Here is a 15,262-nt window from a genome sequence, read left to right as displayed (position 1 = left end):
GGACTCTTTACCAAGCTCGGGGCTGCCACAAAAAATATCGTAGGGTGTGGGGGAAATGGTTAGGAAATGTAATGTGACCTGGTGGGGCGGGGTGGGGGCGGGGGGGGGTGGGGGGGGGGTGGTCCGGGGGGGGCTGAGAGGGGGAATGATTCCCAGGTGGGACTACTGTATATTGTTGGTCTGAAAGGCTCACTGTTTTTGTTGCAAAAAACAATAAAAACTTGTTTATCAAAAAAAACAGCCTGGAGAACTCTGGTTATGCCAGGACCAGCATCACAATGGGCCAGGTGCTGGAAAACACCAACTGAGTTAGGGCTTAGAATGTCGATTGCACAAATTCTCACCTGATTTGGAGTGACGAGAGGGTGATTAACCCAACTTGGCCTTCTTGAGTTTGTGGTGCTACTTAGACTTGGACTTACCCAAGCACTTAAGGCTGGGATCGAGATTTGGTACTGGAACAACCTCATGATTCAGTGTGGGAACGGCCCGAGACTCGGAGCGGGATCGGGAATTGCTTTGAACATGATCTTCTCTCTCCTATGTTTTGAGATGCTGGGTTTTACTTTCCACTCCCTGATTGCCTTCAGATGCCTATAGGTGCACTCACCTCATGACTTCAAATAGTGACAGGAACCAAGATACCACAAGCAACCGGCACGCAGATATGTGACCAAAATCTGCTCTATGCAAGTGTGTCATGGTTTGAATCTCTTAATCTTGTTTGGTGAGGTGGGGGCGAGGGGAGGCATTTTCCTAATCACACATATATTGCAGAATTTTGGTGTCAGTACAAACAACAAAGTTGGAAGCAGAGCTCCATATCTGCGTGAAGTGAGCAAAAAGAAAGGAACTAACACCAGCCCACCTTGGTGGGGCCTATATATGGCTCTACACAGTCACTTCCAGGACAGCACAAGGCCATCAGAGTTGAACAACGCCACCTGCTGGTGCACAGGAGCAATTGCTGTTGAAAAACCTGTATCCAGTCTGGAGCATCAGATTATTCTAAAGATGACTCTGCAGTTAGAAGTCGCATCAGAAAAACTTTTTTCTGACCTTGACATCTTGTTATTATTGTGCCTGTGTTTGAAGCATCAGTAAGCACAAATCAAACCTCTCAAATGATACCCAAATTTTTACTACACAGGCCTCTTTCTAAACACGTTTACTAGTCTAGCTCAAAACACAGAGTAGCATCTTACTTGACCACCCAGAAGCGCTTCGATGGAGTATAATGTGCCACACAAAGGTGTACAATACAAATACAAACTGATATCTACCTTTCAATAGTACGATAAGTTTGTAGTTTGCTGTCAGAATCCACAAGTCTAGCAGTCTGGTGGCAAGGTTAAATGGTAGCTTGCTGTAAGGCTACCACAGCTCAGTATTCCAACACCCCTTGTTTCATTAGCACAGGATCCAGGAATTAAAAATAGATGGAAAAGGATTTTAATTTAAAAAGCATGGCGGTGGCCGGTAAAATTGGTAATCATGAACAGGCGTATCCATCACAACAGTAGTCAGTGATTCTATTCTGTTATGTAAATCTGGGGTAAGCATACCCTGTGCAGGTGCCTTAAGGGAGTCTTGTATTATTGTACGTGCCAGCACATCAGGATAGAGGCCACTCAAGAGTCTAGAGAATCCTCTAAGCCTACCTTCTATGCTATGGTGTCAGAACAGAGATGTACTCAATCAATGTGATACCAATTAATCAGGCAGGTATTGATTGGTGGGGCTGACCTTTGGCACAAGGAGAAAGGCTGAGGATGGAATGGGGTCTTCAAGTTAGGACATTAAGAAACCGAGTCCCGCTAGCGCGCAACCAAGATGGCCGCGTAGGTGCGAGGCTCCCGAGGACCTCCGCAACCTCCTACATTTATCCTGAATTCATCCTGCCTCGATTGAGGGGACTGTGTTGGTGAGCCTGAGCTGAGGTGGAACCCGTTTTCCGTTCTCGAATTGGACCTCGGGTGCCGGAGTGAGCACCGATTGAGGTTTGCGGCCTTCTTCTCGCCGAACCCCGGATTTGCATTGGGGGGTGACCCAGTGGCAAAGTGAACAACAACGGCGGGCCGGGCCTGGCGAGTCGCGTACCCCGCACTTTCGCTTTCGCTTTCTCGCCGTTTCTGCAAGTGAGATCGCGGAGCCTTTTGTGTTGGTGTGGCCTCGCTGGGGGACCCGGCCTGCCTGCCTGCTGTGGCCCACCCCGCCGATCTGGGGTGGCCCCCCCGGAGCTCGTGGCCCTGATTGCCTGCCCTCTACGGTGTTGCTGGTTCGATTGTGGGACCAGCGGCGATGGCCACGAAACAAGATGGGGATCGGTCAAAGACCAAGTCGACCCGACGTGGCACCGTCCATCCGGCCAACAGCATGGACCGCTATACCCTCCAGAGGGGATCTCCCGGCGGACCGCACAAGTCCCCTGAGGGCCCTTCTGATGCCCCGGACTTGCCCACGGATCTGACTCTCCACGACGTCATGGGCGCCATTTCCGAGATGAAGGCCTCGGTGGGCCAGCGGTTCGACACCCTGGCACAGAAGATCGATGCGGTCCTTGTAGACGTTGGCCTGGTGAGGGCCGATCTTTCCAAGACCAACGATCGAGTTGACTCTTTGGCCCACACCGCATCGGGCCTTACGACTGAGGTGGCGGCACTACAACTGGAGGTACGCCGGCTAAGTCAGGCGAGCGCACTTATGGATCGGCGCCTCGAGGATTCCGAGAGTCGGGCCCGGAGGAATAACGTCCGCATCATCGGAGTGCCCGAGGGACGGGAGGAAGCGGCGGCGGATCTATTTGTGGAGGACCCGATTGCTACCCATCTCCAGCCTCGGGGCCTGAGTAAAGTTTTTGCTGTGGAGAGGGCCCACAGGGTTCCCGGGGGAAGGCCGAAGGTCGGAGCCCCTCCGCGACCTCTCATTGCCCGGATTTTTAACTTTCGGGACAGAGACGCTATCCTGCAAGCTTCCAGACTACATGGGCCGGTTAAGTTGGACAATATGGAGGTGAACTTTTACCCTGATTTCACCCAGGCGGTCCAGAAGCAAAGACTGAGCTTCCTCGGCGTTAAACGCCGACTCCGGGACCTGAACTTAAAGTACGCCATGCTCTTCCCGGCCAAGCTGCGAGTGGAGGTGGATGGTCGCACGCACTTTTTTGATCGTCCCGAAGCGGCCGGGGACTGGCTGGACACTCTGTCTGGGGATCGTGATCGAGATGGCGGGGGGGGGGGGGGGGCGGCGGGAGGAGGCGGCCCACTGGATCGGGACTGAGGGGTCAATATTGGGCCTCACTCTGGACGAATACGATGCTACTTTCGATCAAGCGTCTGTCTTTGTACATTCCCCTCCCATGGAGGTTGTGTGGGGTCTAGAAGGGGTACTCTTTCCTCCTCTAGGGGGTCTAGCTAGTTTCTTTTATAGGGGCGACAGGCACACTGCAAGTTGGGGGGGCTGTCCGGGCTCATGCAGGGGTGCAGGGTGGGGGGAGTTTTGTTGGAATGGGTGGGTTGGGGTGGGGTGTTGTTCGTTTCCACCACAAGGCAAACGTATCTTTGTGTTATCTCTACAGTGCTCTCTGGGGGACGAGTGATGACTTCTGTTTATAATGGGGGGTAGGGGACTGAGTTTGTTGTCCTGGAATGTTAATGGACTGGGGGACAGGATAAAACGAGGTGTGGTCCTGCAGTTCTTGAAGCGAACTTCGCCCGATATAGTTTTTCTGCAGGAGACGCACCTCATTGGCAACTCCTTGTGCGCTATGAATCGACGGGGCTACCGCCTTGTGGCCCATGCGGGCTTCACGTCCGGTTCAAGGGGTGTGGGCATTATGGTTAAAAACTCGCTCCCGTTGGAGATTGATGAGGTGCGCCATGACGATAGGGGACGTTACACGGTTTTGGTGGGCAGACTGGAGGGCAGAGTGATCGTTTTTGTGTCAGTATATGTCCCACCGGGGCTGCAGACGACCACCTTTGCGGACCTGGGGCACCTCCTCCTTGGCCTTCCGGAGGGGATTCTAGTGGTGGGGGGGGATTTTAATGCTGTAGTTTCCGGAACTGTGGATCGTCACCCCCCTAGGGATCTCCCCCGGGCCCAAGAGTGGTTATCTGGCCTCTTGGATACCCTGGGGCTGGTGGATTGTTGGCGTCTAAAACATCCCACGCAGCTACAGTACACCTTCCATTCAGGGGCCCATGGTAGTCTCTCACAGTTAGATTATGTCCTGGTCCCAGCGGCTTATGTAGGGAGGGTGGGAGAAGTGCGCCATTTGGCACGGGGTATTTGGGACCACTCCCCCCTCTTGTTGCACTTTGATGTTTTGCCGAGGGGAGAGGGTAGAGTGGCCCCGATCAATCCCTGGTACCTGCGTGACCCCACCATTCGCGCAGAGCTGATTAAATCCCTTAAGCGCTATTTTGACGAGAATGTGGGGTCTGTGTCTTCGGCGGTCTCACTGTGGGAGGCGTTCAAGACAGTACTCCGAGGAGAAGCCCTGTCCCTTATTTCCCACTCCCGGAGGCGCGAGCGGGAGGAGGTGACCCGTGTTGAAGCTGAGATAACCGAGTTAGAGGGGGATCTAGAACGTGGGGTGACGGAGGATAAATTACATGTTCTCCAACTCAAGCAAGCGGCCTATAAGGCCCTCATCACGGAGGCGGCCAGGGGCCTCAGTAGAGAGCAACAGGGGAGACTGTATGATGTGGGTGATAAGGCTGGTAAATTGATTGCGTGGCTGGATAAAAAAGAGAGAGCGAGTCGTGTTGTCCCGTTGATTGAGAAAATGAATGGTGTGTGTGTCACTGAACCGGAGGAAATTGTCTCCTGCTTCGCGGACTATTTCCGTGGGGTATATTCCCCAGTGTCTTCCCGCTCTGAAGAGGATTCCCATGCCCTGCTCAGAGATATCGCGCTGCCTTCCCTTTCTGAGGAGGACAGAGTGTTGTTGGACGCCGCTCCAACCTCCGAAGAAATTGCCCTCGCCATACGCTCGGTCGCTTCCGGCAAGGCCATGGGTCCTAATGGTCTTCCCATCGAGTTGTATAAGCTGCGACCGGATACGCTGGCGCCGCATCTCCGTGCTATCTTCCTTGCGGCCCACTCGGTGGGTTCCCTCCCGCTAGACCAGCGGCTGGCTACCATCGTGGTTATCCACAAGGAGGGGAGGCCACGGGACCGGGTCACATCCTATCGACCCATTTCGTTATTGAATGCGGAGCCCAAAATTCTCGCCAAGGTTCTGGCCAATCGGCTGGTCGGCGTGGTGTGTGACTTGGTCCACCAGGACCAGTCCGGCTTTATTCCCCATCGTAACACAGCGCTTAACCTGCGGCGTTTGCATGGGGTGCTCGCACGTGTCCCGTTCATGCGGGAGCCGGCCATCTTGGCATCCTTGGACGCCACTATGGCGTTTGACACACTTGAATGGCCATATATTTGGGCGACGCTCGCGAAATTTGGGTTTGGCCCAGGGTTTATCAGCTGGGTTAAATTGTTGTACTCTGGCCCACTGGCGCAGGTGGTTGTGAACGGTAGAGTGTCGGCTCCGTTTGAGTTGGGCAGGGGCACGCGGCAGGGCTGCCCGTTATCGCCGCTTCTTTTTGCGCTTGCCTTGGAGCCCCTGGCGGAGTGGCTGCGGTGGGAACCTTCTATTCGTGGTCTCCGCTGGACCCCCGAGTATGAGGACCGCGTGTCTCTATATGCTGACGATATTCTCCTGTACCTGGCTTCCCCACGTAAATCACTGATATTACTGGTTGATGTATTGCACTCATTTGGTCGTAACTCCGGCCTTGTCATCAACTGGGCTAAATCGTGCGTGTATGTTCTCTCTGGGGAGGCTCCTATCCTTCCGCGGGGCTGTCCTATCCAGATCGCCCCGCAGGGATTTAGGTACCTGGGTGTCTTCATCACCCTAGACGCGGAGGCCCGGTATGATCGAAACCTGCTGCCCCCCCTCCAGCGCCTGAAGGAGGATGTCGTGCGTTGGCGGCGTTTGCCGCTCTCGCCGCTCGGCCGGGCGGCATTGTTTAAGATGATGTCGCTGCCGCGTTTCCTGTACGCTCTGCAGAATACAATGGACCTCGTCCCGGCGCGCTACTTCCGCGAGGTGGAGAGCTTGCAACGCCGCCTGTTCTGGGACGGGAGACCGCGTATCGCCCTGGCGAAGCTGACGCTCCCGTGGTATGACGGGGGGATTGCCCTCCCGGATATTAAACGGTATTATTGGGCCTCCCAGCTGGCTGCGATTAATCACGGCCTATACGGGCCCGCCCTAAACCCGGCCTTTGAAATGGATAATGCTACTGCCGGGTGGTGACTATAATCGAGCGCTCTACTCCAGCTCGCTCGACGCACGTCTTACGGGCCCCACGCGTGTCATGGTACGAGTGTGGCACGCGGCTAATGTAGCGATGGGGTGGAAGGATCGTTTGACCCGGGCGTCACCACTGTACGCATCTGAGCAGTTGGGCTCCCTGTGGACCTCGAAGGGCTTCGAGAAGTGGGACATGATAGGCATTAGCAGGGTGGGGGATCTCTGGACGAGGGGGGGATTCAAAACGTTCGGGATGCTGCAGACGGAATTCCAGTTGCAAGACAGGGAGTGCTTTCGGTATATGCAGATCCGTCATGCACTATGCTCCGCCTTCCCGGACGTTGCCTCCATCCCGGAGTACTCCCCTCTGGAAGATAGAGTGCTGGATGGACATGTTCCGGAAAGCACGATCTCGTTAATCTATAAAAAACTGATCAATGACCGCGTGGGATTGCTGCTTGATCTTCGCGAGGCTTGGGTTGCCGATGGATTGGAGCTGGACGACGAGGACTGGGTCTCTGCGGTGGCCTCCCCGAAAGAGGTGGCCATACCGGCCCGCCTTCGCTTCGTCCAGCTCAAGATACTCCATAGGGTCTACATAACGGGGTCAAGGCTATTGCGTATGGGCTATGCTGTGGACGGGTTGTGTAAGCGTGGGTGTGGTTCTTTGGGGACCTTTCTTCATATTTTGTGGGAATGCCCAGAGGTGGAGCGATTCTGGCGTGGTGTGCATGAGGTGTGCTGGGCAGTATCCCTCTCGACCTATCTTACTTTGCTTAAAGTGGGTACAAATGGGAATGGATATCACAACTATATTTCCATTTTTATAACTTTTTTTTAATTACAGTTATTTTTTCATCATGATTAATACCTTCTTCACATTATTTTCTCATACAATACAATTCATCTCTATTTTAGTAAATGGTTTTTTCTTTTTATACAAAAATATAAACGTTTTTTTGATTATCAAACCATGTGAGTTGCATCGATAATTCACAACAATTAGGAAGTAAGAATACCCCCACACTGATCACACCTCTAAGATATCACCATACATATCACATTCATACAGCACCTTGCATACAGCATCCGGATAGTATGAGACACCCCAATGTTTAGTAATCTGTCAGAAGACTCAACGGCTTGCCCTGTCTTGGACGAGCCCCATAATTGTTGTTCTTCTCCTTTGGGGTGCTGTATGCAAGGTGCTGTATGAATGTGATATGTATGGAGATATCTTAGAGGTGTGATCAGTGTGGGGGTATTCTTACTTCCTAATTGTTGTGAATTATCGATGCAACTCACATGGTTTGATAATCAAAAAAACGTTTATATTTTTGTATAAAAAGAAAAAACCATTTACTAAAATAGAGATGAATTGTATTGTATGAGAAAATAATGTGAAGAAGGTATTAATCATGATGAAAAAATAACTGTAAATAAAAAAAAGTTATAAAAATGGAAATATAGTTGTGATATCCATTCCCATTTGTACCCACTTTAAGCAAAGTAAGATAGGTCGAGAGGGATACTGCCCAGCACAGTTGATATTTTGGTTTTTTCCCCCTGTTCCCTGACCTCAAATTAACTTACTAGGGGGTTACCTTTTTCTGCGTGGTGTGCATGAGGTCCTGCGGGTGGTTACGCGTGTGCCGCTGCTGCCCGAAGCGAGGAGATGCCTGTTGAACGTGTGGGAACCAACCGACTATTCGGCGCCACAGACGTGGTGGGTGACTCTGGGATATATGGTGGCCAAGCGCGATATTGCTCAACTGTGGGGTTCCCAGAGGCCCCCGACTGTTTCGGCCTGGAAGGAAAATATGGACTGGTGCATGTTTCGGGAAAAGGTGGTGTATGTAGCGAGAGGTAAGCCTGGGACATGGGTGAAAGTGTGGGGCCCCTGGAACGCCTACCGTGGTGGAATCTGCGCCCCGCCGTTATTGCCCGATCCATCGCCTGCCCCGTCCCCTTAGCCGGTTTAGCTCTCCGGTACCGGGCACTGAGTCCACCCAGTCCCTGTTCTGACCTTCTCCCCCCCCCTTGATACTCCTATGGTTTGGTAGGGTCCCCCTTCTAGGGGAGCACATGCTGCTGTTTTCGATCGTGGGTTGCCTTGTGGTTGGATTTTGTTTGTCGTTATTTATGTTTAAAAGAAACCGTCATGTGGGGTCCATATGGTGTGGCCATCAACGCGGCTAACTCCTGTATGTTTCCCTTTGCCGCTGCCTGCGTTCTACTGTGTGTATCTTATGCTCCTCTTGTTTGCTAACGGCTGGCCTGAAGGTTGTAGGCCCATCTTTGTATATTCTTTGAACTTTGTAATAAACGGTTTCAAAAAAAAAAAAAAAAAAAAAAGAAACCGAGTCCCTGCTCTCCAGGCTTACCTGAAATAAGAGGCGTCCATCATCTCACACCATGCACGAGCTCTTTCCACTGAAGGTCCATCAGCGTCTGTGCACTGTAAGGAAAATCACATCTATCAGCAGCTGTATTCCTGAAGCACTTCCTCTCCCTTTGATACTTACTCTACCATGAAGGATTCCCCTCTTCCTATCCCCTTCAGGTTCTCAATTGATTTCCTCCATCCCCTCTGTTATCATTGCCTCTCCCTTGTACCACTTCAATATCCTTTACTACCTATCTCTATATCTCCCTTATTTCCTCTCCTGTCTCCCTTTGTCTTCTGTGATTTCTTTCTCTTCTCCACTTTGACCCAATGTCCTTTCTCTACCCAGCATCCTTACATTATTTTCTCTTTTCCCAAGTTCCCCTCTTATGCATCTCCTCTTTGCCCTGACTTTCTCTCTTCCCTACCTTCACCATCTGATTTCTTTGTCCTCCTCATTTCCGCTCTACCCCACATTACTCTAATTCCATGTGCTCTCCTCTTAATCCCCTAATTATCCATCCACCCTTCTTTCCAATTTCCTTTCTTCTGGCTGTCCTCCTCTCAAATTTACCCCCTACTCATTTCCCTAAATTTGCACTCACCTCCTACCTCTCCATTACATCCTCATTCTCAATTCCTGTGATCTCCTCTTGAGTACCCAAATTCCAAACCCATGTGCCTTCCTTTGTGAGAAATGCCTACCCTTTCATTGACTCCACTCACCAATCTGCCCTGGCATTCTCCTGTATACTCACACAGTCCACAACCATCTTGCCCAGTTCCCGGGCTCCAAACACCGTCTTAGCCAACTCCCAGGGGTTTGAGGGGCGAAAGACATCCACAGAGTTTACTTGAACCTGAGGGGGCTTTCCCGTGCCTAGGGAGACCACAACGCCCAGGGGTTTCACTTGCGCATCACGTCCCTGCAGGATTGGAGGAAAGGCGGTGAGAGTGGACTCACTGACTTCTCAAACAAACAGATAGGACAAACAATGACCGCCAAGAGATATATATATAAATATAGTAGGAAAGTACCCCTTCTTGACATGGTCACACCCACTTTTTGCTTGGAATTTGATGCAATTTTGACTGAAGTCCACTGGGTTCCTGCTATCCAGGTCCCCAATGCCAGTGTTCTTTCCCTAGTACAAGATAACTGTTCAATTGTTCCACAATTGACATTACATTTAGCACCTCTGTAAGTCTGTAGCAAATGGTAACCCTGGTACCTAGGGCATGGATACTAAAGAGGGTCCCTAAGGGCGGCAGCATGTATTGTGCCACCCTAAGTGACACATCATCAAACTCATGCAGACTGCCATTGACGGCTGCATGAAATGGTGCAGACAAATGTGGAAACGCAACATGGCACACACCCTGTGTGCCATGCCCACAGACACTGCATGAAATATATGCAAGTCACCTCTACAGCAGGCCTTACAGCCCTAAGGCAGCTTGCATTATATTACATGTGAGAACATATCTGCATATGCAGATATGCCCCTGTGATGTATGGTTTAATTGCTAGATAGTACAAGTGAACAGGGAAGCCATCTTAAATATATGTACTGCGCACTAGTCATCACTGAGACCTATGGTGTTTGGTATCAAACACCTTGTCTTAATAAAGCCCCACTGATGCCAGTGGTGGATTTATTAAAACATGCACCCAGAGGGCACCTTCGAGGTGCACTCTGAAAACCTACCAGCCTCTTAGCGTGCTGGTTGACTAGTATTGTCCAGCTTACCACCACAGACATGTTTCTGACCTACCTGCAGGTGACAGCCTGCGCTCTCTGAGGCCAGAAACAATGCTTGCTCATGAGGAAGGTGTTCACACCTCCTCCGGCAGGATGGCTAGTGAATCTGCATACCAAGGCCAGGGACTTCAAAGTCCCTGACACTTTTGATAGGTAATCTGAGCAAAGGCAAGAAAGTCTTAACAAAAGTGTAGTCCAGATGCCAGTCTTGATCAGATTCTTCTCAATTTATTTCAAGCAAGTCTTCAAACCACACTGGATGCCAACACGTGTTTCGTCCAACTGACAGTAAGTCAAGGACTTCCTCAGGGCAATGTAGCAAAATCTTATTCCAAATTGAAAAAATGCAGAAGTATAATTCCTGCTCCTGCGTAAAATAGTTGAGCTTCGTCGTAAATTCTAGACGATTATATTTCCATAAATAGTAATAGCTGTGAGTATTCATCAAAGTCAGCCATGTATACTCTGGTTCTACATCAGAACCTCGTGTATATTCGTCGGCGTGTAATACAGGAAGTCCTTGACTTACTGTCAGTTGGACGAAACACGTGTTAGCTTGAAATAAATTGAGAAGAATCTGATCAAGACTAGCATCTGGACTACACTTTTGTTAAGACTTTCTTGCCTGTGCTCGGATTACCTATCATTGTATTTTGCTATGGTGGACCTTCCACATTTACAATGTGAGGTGGTCGTTGTAAGGTAACCTGAAGCAGTGGCATCTAATAGAGATTTTGTTAATGTGACTTTTCACCTCTCAACGCGGAGTTTTTCCCTACCACCACTAAACCATTGTTCCTGACACTTTTGATATGCAACCCCGGCTTCCCCCAGACCTGGGAGATGCCACCCCCTGCCCTGAGGCCCATTTGGCACCAAGACAAGTGGGAAATTTGCTATGCAAGGAGGCGTGGTGCACTACAAGGCCAGTCACACATCTAAGGTGGGCTGCCTGATGTGCCCCACGAAAGAAGGGTTCCACCATCTTGATTTTGGTGGAATTAGGAACTCTAGGACAGGGTTATGCCCACTCCCCACAGGAAGTGGTCATATAGGGGGTGTAGTGATCCCAAGGGTAAGTAGCCCATTGGCTACTGCCATTCTCTCTCCTTAATGCCCCTAAATTCAGTATTCAGGTGGTCCCCTGACACCAAAATGCACTTTGTAAGTGAAGAAGGTAGCAGAGAATGTTTTGAGATGATGAATTTAGTGGCTCAATATCCTTTGAGTGATAATAGTGAACAAAGCATTTCCACTTTGCTGCATAGCATGCCTGCGTTGTCGGTCTTCTTGCTTATTTTAGGATAGCCATACATTCTTGTGGTAAATTTAGATATTCAAATTCTAAGACCTCAGGAGTCAAATTGCAAGATTGAGAGATTTGGGGTTCTGGTGCCTTACTGCTCTTTGGTTCTGAGTGAGGAGGTCCCGTCTGTTGGGTAGTACTTGATGTGGGACTACTGATAATTCTAGTAGTGTTGTAAACCATGGTTGTCTAGGCCATGTGGGAGCAACTAAGATGAGTGTTAGTGATGTTTGCTTCAACTTGCGAATTACAAATGGAAGCAGGGGGAGAGGTTGAAAAGCGTAAGCAAATAGCTCTGACCAATTGATCCATATTGAATTACCCTTGGACTGTGGGTGTTTGAACCTAGCGGTGAAGTTTAGGCATTTCACGTTTTGTGGTGTTGCAAATTGTTCTATGTCCGGTTACCGTCATTGTTGGAAGAATGAGTACAGGACTTCTGTGTTGAGTTCCCAGTCGAGGACTTGTTGGCGTGTTCTGTTGAGGAGATCTGCCAAGTAGCTGTCCACTCCTGGTATGTACTCTGCTAATAAGTGAATGTTGCGTTGGAGAGCATACTTCAAGATGTTTTGTGCTGGGAGAGACAGCTGTGGAGATCTAGTCCCCCCTGTTTTTGCAGATAATACATGGTAGCCCTTGGCTGTTTTGCCTATAAGATGAGGAAGGAATGCTTTCATCGCTAGACGAACAGCTAGCAGCGCTAAGTGATTAATATTTAGGAGAGACTAACTGTGTGTCCAATGCCCATGTACAGTCAGGTCCTGTGAGTGCGCTCCCTATTCAGTCAATGATGCGTCTGTTATGGTTGTTTGCGGAATTGGGTTTATGAAAGGCCGTCACTGTAAGAGATCTTTGGAGTTCTACCATTGCAGAGAATGGCAAGCTGGACGGCTGATCAACACTGAATCCTCTAACGGACCCTCCGCTTGAGACCATGGTTGCACTAAATATTGTTAAAGAGGGCGCATAGTGATCCAGGCATGAGGTACTATGGCAATGCGTAATGCCATGGCCCCTAGGAGATGTATAACTTTCTCACTGGTATTTGTTTTTGAGGCTGAAACTGTGGGATAAGTGTTTTGAAAGTTTGTAGCCTTGCAGCATTTCGGCAAGTTACTCCTTTGTAACAGTTTAGGATGTCTCCTAAGTAAGGCTGTATCTGGAGAAGTTGGAGGTGTGATTTGATTGCACTGACTGTAAAACCTAACTGGTGTAGTGGTTTGTGTGTGTTGCGAACATTTGTGATATGTTTTGCTTTTGATAAGCCAGTTGTACAGATAAGGAAAAACGTGTATGTTTTGTGTTTGCAAGTGGGCTGCTACTACTGCTAAGCATTTGGCAGATACCCTGGGGGCTGTGGCGACAAAGCGAACGGAAGCACTTTGAACTGAAAGTGTTGTCCGTTGAAAGCAAACCTGAGGTATTGCCTGTGTGCTGGGTGACCTGGAATGTGAAAGTATGTGTTTTTGTTTTTAGGTTTAAATCTTTTATTAAGGTTTTCAACAGAGAAAAATATGGCAACAGGCAGTTACACTATCCCCGACCCCATCGGGGATAAGATCAACTTAGCTCGCTTCCACCGCTAACAGTCGGGTGGGAAATCGAAGGGAATGTGTGCGAGGCCCGACAGCCACAATACCTTTCTCCCCCCACCCCTAACCCGAACCCCCCAATAACCCCTCCCCCGCCCTCCCTCCACGCCCACCCCCGTACCCCTTTAACAAGAAAGTCAGAGAAGAGAAAGAAAGAAGAAGGAAGAAAAGAATTGAAACCCTGTCTCAGGATCAAAGGGACCCGCACGCCAAGCGGAAAGGGCCACCTCGGGGCCAATGTTCTAATCAGGGTGTCGAAGTGGTTTCCCCACCTTCCGGGTCATCACTGAGCCGGAGGAGGCGCAAGTATCGGGGACAAGTCAGCTCCCGGAAGTCCTGGGTCAGGAGGGACCGGAACGGTTGCCACAGCTCCGCAAAGGAGGCGCCCTTTCCCGCCAGTGTCAGAGAGATACGCTCCATCCCTAAGATATGCCAGAGGCGGTGCAGCCATTCTAAATGTGTGGGTATGCGGGGTGCGTTCCAGCAGGCTAATAGGCACTGTGTGGCCGCCCCTAGTGCCAGGGCTATCTGTTTCCCCCTGTGGGACTTCAAGGGATAAGTAATTGCGTTAGGGACCCCCAGGATGATGTATGCAGGGAATCGGGGCAGCTCTTTATCAAAATATCTGTCCACCTCATCCAGGATTTGTTGCCAGTACGAGGATAGCAAGGGGCAGTCTCAGAGAATGTGTATCAAGGTGCCCAGCTGACCGCACCCCCTCCAGCAATCTGCGCTGCGTGAGCCCCGTGTGTGTGGCCGTGTGGCGAGCCCTATAGCAGCTACCCTCCCATTCCTTTGCCAGTAGGTCCCTTCCCAAGTCCCTCTCCCATCGTGCCCTCCCTGCGTGGTATGAGTGATAATGTGACGAGAGGAGTGTCTTATAAAGATCCGATGTCAGCTTTTTGTCCGTTTGACGTGTGATCAGCCAACGTTCGAACGTTGTGAGCCGGCGTTGCGCTGCCCGTTTCTCCCGCGGCTGCGTGACCCAGTGTTTGATCTGCAAGTAGCCGATCAAGTCCTTGGCCGGAATTCCATAGTCCGCTGCCAACCGCGCCAGGGGGATGAACCGGCCCTCATTGTACAGGACCCCTAATGCTCTGCAGCCGGAGTATCGCCAACCCGGGAAGGAGGACTCCGGGAGCCCCGGCGGGAAATCGGAATTCCCGAACAGGGGGGTCAGGGGGCGAGGGGAATGACGTCAGCTCTTGTCCCTCGCCGGTCTGATCCCAGATCCGTACCACTGCCTGGGTCACCCATGAGGCATATAGGTTAGGGGGCCGCTGTTCCCGGCGCAAAAACGGGATCGCGGGCAGGGTAGTCCCCGCCACCGCCCGGTCCTGGAACAGCCAGTGTTTTTCGGATTCAGGCCTCATCCATTCCACCAGGTAGCGTAGCTGAGCGGCCTGGAAGTAGAGCTTGAGATCGGGGACTCCAATGCCCCCGTGTTCCGGCAGGAGAGAACTAATCTGGCGTTTATGGCGTGGTTTCCTACCTTGCCAAATGAAGCGTGCTAATTCGGATTGGACCTTTTTGATCCAGCCCTTCGGTGGGTATATGGGGAGCGTGTGGAACACATACAGTATCTTAGGCAGTATCGTCATTTTAATGGCCGCCACCCGCCCTAGCCACGAGAGCGGCAGGTGACGCCAGCGCTGGAGATCTGTTTTGATGGTGGAAGAAAGACGCTCGTAGTTCAGGGTCCAAATGCTCGGAATCGTAGGGGTCAGCTGCACCCCGAGGTAGGGGACCGGTTCCGACGACCAGGGGACCGGGTAAGTTGCACGGAGGTCTGCCACCGCTCCCGGTGTGAGAGAGAGGGAGAGCGCCATTGATTTAGCAACGTTAACTTTGAAGCCGGACATTTCCCCAAACGTGGGTGTCCCCCCCGAAACG

General features: G+C 50.9%; 1 protein-coding gene across 2 annotated transcripts in view; it reads right to left on the bottom strand.

Annotated features, from left to right (window-relative positions):
- The window catches only part of PLA2G6 (phospholipase A2 group VI), a 269,817-nt gene that overhangs the window by 37,214 nt on the left and 217,341 nt on the right, over positions 1-15,262 (bottom strand). For both annotated transcript variants that reach the window (XM_085601318.1, XM_085601319.1), the window contains 2 exons: positions 9,467-9,634; positions 8,707-8,780 (listed from right to left, as the gene is read on the bottom strand). In XM_085601318.1, coding sequence (XP_085457444.1) covers positions 8,707-8,780; positions 9,467-9,634 — 242 coding nt within the window. The remainder of the gene's footprint in view (positions 1-8,706; positions 8,781-9,466; positions 9,635-15,262) is intronic.

The sequence above is a fragment of the Triturus cristatus genome, chromosome 4_2 (genome assembly GCF_964204655.1).
Source record: "Triturus cristatus chromosome 4_2, aTriCri1.1, whole genome shotgun sequence".
In the NCBI taxonomy this organism is placed as follows: Eukaryota; Metazoa; Chordata; class Amphibia; order Caudata; family Salamandridae; genus Triturus; species Triturus cristatus.
This window is presented reverse-complemented; position numbering and strand designations above follow the sequence as displayed.